Below are 7,229 nucleotides of genomic sequence, written 5' to 3'. Positions count from 1 at the left end.
AAATACACAGCAGAAATACACCCCACACAGTAGAAATTACACATCACACAGTAGAAATACACAGTAGAAATATACAGCAGAAAAACACAGTAGAAATACACAGCACACAGTAGAAATACAAAGAACACAGTGGAAATAAGCAGTAGACATACACAGTAGAAATACACAGTACACAGTAGAAATACACAGTAGAGATACACAGTACACAGTAGAAATACACAATAGAAATACACAGTAGAGAAACACAGTACACAGTAGACATACACAATGGAAATACACAGTAGAGATACACAGTACACAGTAGAAATACACAGTAGAGATGCACAGTACACAGTAGAAATACACAGTAGAGATACACAGTACACAGTAGAAATACACAGTAGAGATACACAGTAGAGATACACAGTACACGGTAGAAAAACACAGTACACAGCAGAAATACACAGCACACAGTAGAAATACAAAGAACACAGTGGAAATAAGCAGTAGACATACATAGTAGAAATACACAGTAGAAATGCACAGTAGAAAAACACAGTAGAAATACACAGTACACAGTAGAAATACACAGTTGAGATACACAGTACACAGTAGAAATACACAGTAGAAATGCACAGCACACAGTAGAAATACACAGTAGAAATGCACAGTAGAAATGCACAGCACACAGTAGAAGTACACAGTAGAAATACACAACAGAAATACACAGTAGAAATACACAGCACATAGTAGAAATACACAACAGAAATACACAGTAGAAATGCACAGCACACAGTAGAAATACACAATAGAAATACACAACAGAAATACACAGTAGAAATACACAACAGAAATACACAGTAGAAATGCACAGTAGAAATACACAGCACACAGTAGAAATACACAATAGAAATACACAACAGAAATACACAGTAGAAATACACAACAGAAATACACAGTAGACATACGTGTAATTAACATGTAATTGAGCAGAAACAAGGCCAGGTCCGAGAAAAAAATCACCAAACAGAAAAAATAGCAGCCCTATTTTATCAATAGTGGAGCAAAAAGTGCAAAGGTTCCCTCTTAAATGTAGTGGAGGAAAACTAGAAAGTCTTCCAAAATGGAAAAACTCAAGTACCAGGACTCCAAAACAATGTAAATGGATCAATACTTATAATGTTACACCAAATAAATGCTCTTGATTATGGTATATAAAATAATAAAAGACTACAGCAGTGCTAGTGTCATAAAATCAGCTTAAATCTGTATGCTAACCATGTTTTACCATGCTCAACAACAAATTGAAGATTCATCCTGAGGAGAACGTGTGAACCAAATTTCCTGACAATTCATCCAACAACTATTAAAAACACAAATGGCAACCTCATGGTGGCCAGCCCTAGAGGAAAGGTCAGGTGATTATCACAATCAGCTGGCTACAATTAGTGCGAAATTTCCTGCCAATCCATCCCGCAGATGTCGAGATATTTTCAAGTCAAACGATTTCCAACACTGCCAGGCAGACAGTGAAAGGCTGCAAGGATTAGGGTAATGTGGTCACAAAAGCCTCGAGGCAGCACACAGCAATTTGCTGCAGTTGGCTGATATTACAACAAGGCATTTCACAATAATTAAGCCTGGAGATAAAAGCATCTACGAATTTCTCCACGTCTGAGAATGAAAAGAAAATGTCAGTGATGTGTCAAAACAAAACATAATTGCACCACTTGTCTAATTGCAGTCCTGAATCAAAAATTACTCCAAGATTACAGCTGTCTGGCTTCACATTAGTCGATAGATAAGCCTCTTAACATACAGTGTTTACAAGTATTTACCACCTTAGACTTTAATTACCATATTACATATATTTTGTAGTTGTATTCCAACCTTATTTGTTATCATTATAATGGCAACAGGAGGTAGAGTTTTCTGAATTTTTATAGACACTTAGTGTTAAAGAGAGAATAATAAGTAACCCGAGATTTGAGCTCTGGGGGACGCCACAACAGATTGTGTCACTAGAGGACAAGGCTCCTCCAACCACAACAGAAGGAGGACCTTAGTTTTGTTTACTTCCAACACCAGGAAACAGGTTTATCTTGTACTATCTCTCCTCTCTGGTGTCACTCATACTATATTTTTATTCCATAAGGACTAAAGCAGATGTAGAGGGAATGATGTAACATGACAAGTAGAGGTGACACTTCAGACGTTTCCCCTGAAGGGATACATGCTGGTTGCTTTAATAAACAGAACAAGGAATACAAGTGTGTGAAAAGACTTTAATTGAAGTTAAAAATCAAAATGACACATGATCAGTTTAGTCTTTATTACACATGAACCACTCATTACATACATAGATCTATCTTTATGTGTGGATGTTGTCATTTTCAGGTGAAACTAATTGCACAGATAATTATTCAAGTTAAAGTCAGTTATAAATAACTCCAGTGCTTTAAGTGTCAGCTAAAGGGCAGCTACTGTACAAACATTTACATCTGTATTATACATAATTTACAGGACTCAGCAACTGGGTCAAAACACTGTTCAAAGGAAAAGCGGTTTGTTTACATGCATGCTATATCTGAGTAAACACTCACGATTTGCTGTATAAAATCTGTTTCAACTGTATCTTTTCATCTCAGTCACAAATATCCCTGCAAATATTAATAAATAAAACACTCAAACTGTTAGACTGTAAACACGGGATGCAGGAGACAAGTCAAACAACAAAAATACTTTAGTATCCAGATTGAGAAAATAATAGAAAATTACAGGTTAGCATATTAATGTTTGCAGGTTCACTCTCATATCTTTTCAGATAGTCAAAAAGTAAATCACATGCAGGACTTTAACCCTGTTGCACAGCTTACATGCTGAATATGTGCCCTCATATTGCTATAAAGTAATAAATAACAAAAAAAAAATTACTAATTAATTCATTAATGGCTCAGAGCTAGATTTTTTCCTTCTTACTCTCGAATACAGTGGAGTAAGATTGTCTCTGCTACGGTGCAGTTGATTATTCTACTTTATTGCATACTGACATTTTAAGGGCAATGCATTATTACAGCCTTCATGACATAATTAAGCAAGAGCAGCCATTGGAAGTCGTAAAGGTTCTGTATCAACATTTTATCTTTGAGCTCACCCCAAAGTCAAAGATAATAAAGACTTATTTTGGTCCGACTAAGACACCTCAAATTAGTTTCCTTCAGCGCATTGTGTAACATCGCTGTGGGCCAACATACATCGATCAGCCGTAACATTAAAAAGGACCTGCCTAATATTGTGTAGGTTCCCCTCTTGCTGCCAAAACAGCTGTGATGCCTCAAGGCATGGACTCCACAAGGCCTCTAAAGGTGTCCTGTGGTATCTGGCACCAAGATGTTAGCAGCAGAACCTTTAACTCTTCTAATATCCCTTTTAGACCATTCAGGTGCTAGTTCGGAGGCAGTGCCAACTCTGGAAGCAGTTCTTTGCGTTTCGATAGCCAGTGAACTAGCTCTCTGCCAGGAAAACTGGTTCCAGAGCCGCACAATCACTTTGCTGGTCTAGAACAAAGAATCGCTTATGTCAGGGGCTTGGAGCGGGGTTATCATGGCCAAGGACCAACTAAAACCGCTTATGACTGCCATTTTTAAAACCCAGAGCTAACGTAGTGTGTTCTGCCCTATGTTCTGTGTTCTGCACTACTACCAACCCAGATCCAGAACTTTGTTGCAAGGTGGGGCCTTGATGGATCTGACTTGTTGTTCCAATACATCACACAGATGCTCAATTAGATTGAGATCTTGGAAAATTAGAGGCCAAGTCAACACCTTGAACTCTTTGTCATGTTCCTAAAACCATTTCTGAACAATTTTTGCTGTGTACCATTTTAGTGGTACTAACCACTGAATCAATCTACGCCAGACTGGCCGTTTTGGACCTGTCCTGACCCAGTTATCTAGCCTTCAAAAATTGGCTCCCGTCAAAGTCGCTCAGGTCCTTATACTTGCCCATTTTTCCTGGTTCAAACATATCAACTTCAAAAGCTGACTGTTCACTTGCTGCCTAATATACTCCACCCCTTGACAGCTGCCAATGTAACAAGATGATCAATATTATTCACTACCTTTTAGTCCTTTTAAATGTTGAGGCTGATCAGTGTTTTGAAGAAAAGATAGAAAAATAAACAAGCCAATCAGACATTGAATTTGAGAAGCACCCTCGTCAGAGCGCACTCATCAGTGTTCAATTTGACTCTGTTTACTTCATCATCTTTGGATTTATTTGTGGGACGTGCTGTCTTTTCTGCTTTTTTTGGTTTCTAAAGGGGATTTGACGTTATTTTGGCTCAGTGCTCCACATGAAAAATATCTTTTGTTGAAGTCCAAATCTCTCCCTGCTAATCCCAAAGTCATTAGCATACATCTTTGGCTATATGCTTTGAAGGCAGTGGCTGCATAGCATAGGATTAAATGAACTAAAATTAATATTCTGTTTACTTGTTCGTCTAATTTTGAAATCTAAACTTGGCCATCTTAATCTGATGTCAGACAAGCAGTAAACTACCCACCACAATCACCAAATAAAGCAACACTGACGTGTACATATCTACATTCTTGCATAATGTATGACTTCTTTTGTTACAACTCAGTTAACACTCACACTAATAACACACGAAGGACAGTTCACCATGAACCACTTTTAAAAGTTTGCATAGAAACCTTTAAATCCTGAATAATTGCTTTAAGTATTAAAAAGAATATGCTCTTAATATGCTCTTAATAATAATACTGTTTGAAATTGGGGCTGATTGACACTGGCAAAGAGACAAGGTCTTTGTCATGCTTCATGAAAATGTGTCAAGGAAATCCCTTCTGGTTAAGCCTCATGTCAGTCAATGTACTGTGATAACCATCTGAAACCTTCCCCATAGCCTTGTTTTTTCAACACGCTGCACATGAAAATCTCCAGCGGTCGGGCGTTCAGCTCCTTCAAAGAGACATTTCCCTGTCAAGAACAATACGAATTAATGAGGACGATGACAATCAGTGTATCCACGCATAGAGGGAGTGAGATTTTATAATTTCTGTGAATTAAAACCACGCGCCTACCTTTCCAGTAACTTGACCATCAAGAGCAAAAGCTCCTCTCAGTCCTCCTTCACTGATGGCCTCAGGACGGTCGATTTTATTACCCAACACCAACACGGGTACATTGACTATAGTCTCATCTCCTAGGAGAGCCTAGATATACAAGAGCAGTACAATCATCATCAATCTGCTGTTAAGAGGCAGCAGCCAGTGCTGCGTGGTGGATATAGCTTGAAACAGTGATGTTTAATCTTACATCGAGTTCAGTCTTGGATTCTATGAGTCTTTCGTGATCTGCACAGTCTACAAGAAAAACAACTCCATTCACAGCCGGCAGGTAGTTCTTCCACACTCGACGAGCTATCAAAGAAAAGAACAGTTTGTCCTCACAGCAATTTATTGAATGGTGAATTACCTTCTCAGCTTGTAATACAGCAGGTTTAACACGAAACTGGTGAAAATGTCACTGTATCCTTACTGTTTCTGCCTACAATCATCATCATATAGTGGTATGGTGGCTATATGATTGAGTTTTAGTAAATGTTTTCAACTACTTCGGCGAATTAGACCTCTAGTCAGGTTGAAGTTGGTTGGAACTATCTTCGGGAACACATGTACTGCCCACACAGTCTTGGAAAAGGTCTAATCAGGCAGGGGGCACTGTCAGGAGCTGTACCTTTACTTACAGGATACTGAATTGACTCCACAAGACAAAAGACAAATTCACCATTTTACCATGAGATTTACATGCTGTGATAATCACTAAAAATGAACATAAACCACCTTATCATAATCTAGATGTAGAGACTCTTCTTTCTGTCACAACCTCTGTATACAGGAACTCTCCACCTTTGAATGTCAGTTCAAATGTGCTCACTATTTTAGCTTCAGCAGCTGATTTAAATGACACATCAGAGCTGTGGGGGCTACAGAGACACCATGTGGCAGCAATGAGAATTGTGATTAGTCAACTGACAATTGGTCAAAAGATTTCTGACAGTAAGGCAACAGGGAGCAAGTTAACAAAATTATTATTATCATTTTCTGCTTTTCAACTGACAATCGACAACAGTTTTAACATATTTGTATCACTACAATCTGTTTAGGCAGCAGAAAACACTGACAACTGCCTCATTTACATAGTGTGGCATAAATGGAGAGAGATCTCACCTTGTACATGTCCTCCCAGATCAAATGTAGTGAATGTCATCCCACCGATTGTCAGCTCTTCAGAAGCTTTGAAAAGAAGAAGATTACATTCAACAAGGCTGGAAATGACACAGTAACTCAAGATGCAAAACTATCACAATAATTTGCCTACATGATAATATCAGGTAACATGCCACCTTATGTAGTATGACACATCGCTGTCTGAATCTCTCCTTACTTGGATGAAGCGTCGGCACGTGTTGGCCGAGTCGGTCATCTTTCAACATGTGTAGGAGTGTTGTTTTACCAGCGTTGTCCAGGCCCAGGAAAACCAGCTTCCCAGACTTTTTGTACAGACCTGGAAGAAAATATTTCACGTGTCAGAAATCACCCGCAAAAATGTCATTTGTACATTTTAAATAGATCATTTAAATACTTTTCCAACACTTTTAGATATTGCAAAACTGAAGAAAGTACTTACCTAAGAACTGTAAAACACTACTAAACCCCCTGTAGATCCAGTCAAATAAAAATGACATCTTGACGGTCTTTGACTGAAACGAGAAAGAGGTCAGATTAATAGCACATACTGCACACAGTTGGCATTATTTGTGATCTTGTATTGGATCACATTATATTGTGAGATGTATTGTCTAAAAATATCTAAATATTGATGACTGAACGATGCTTCTCCATGTTTAGTTTTGACTCTGGGGACTGAAATCAGACCTGTACCTGACGACCTCAGGTAAAAGTACTATGTTACATTTTGGCTTGTCATGGCAGGAAAACCTGTTGTGTAATTAATAATATTAAATGACAAGAATGTTAGATGATCTGGTTTCAGGGATCAGGTAGGCTCACTGTTTTTTTCCACCTGTGGAAGGGCGCATAATTACACTGCATTAGATCATTCAGGTGTTTTAATATCCCTGACGCAACAATACAGCTCCACCCACGCGTGTAGCAGGTGCCTTGCAGTAACGTTACCTTATGTTCAGCAAGCTGAACTTCATG

General features: G+C 38.4%; 1 protein-coding gene across 1 annotated transcript; it reads right to left on the bottom strand.

The window, feature by feature from the left end:
• Positions 1-2,296: 2,296 nt before the first annotated feature.
• Positions 2,297-6,761, bottom strand: sar1aa (secretion associated, Ras related GTPase 1Aa). The gene is made up of 6 exons (XM_073489671.1): positions 6,694-6,761; positions 6,451-6,570; positions 6,234-6,299; positions 5,320-5,423; positions 5,085-5,216; positions 2,297-4,980 (listed from the first exon to the last, which is right to left on the bottom strand). The coding sequence occupies exons 1-6, from the start codon at positions 6,749-6,751 to the stop codon at positions 4,864-4,866; spliced, it is 597 nt and encodes a 198-aa protein (XP_073345772.1). The 5' UTR covers positions 6,752-6,761; the 3' UTR covers positions 2,297-4,863.
• Between the last annotated feature and the right edge of the window lie 468 nt (positions 6,762-7,229).

The sequence above is a fragment of the Pagrus major genome, chromosome 20 (assembly GCF_040436345.1).
Source record: "Pagrus major chromosome 20, Pma_NU_1.0".
Lineage (NCBI taxonomy): Eukaryota > Metazoa > Chordata > Actinopteri > Spariformes > Sparidae > Pagrus > Pagrus major.
Note: the sequence above shows the minus strand (reverse complement) of the source record. Positions and strands in the feature narration are given on the sequence as shown.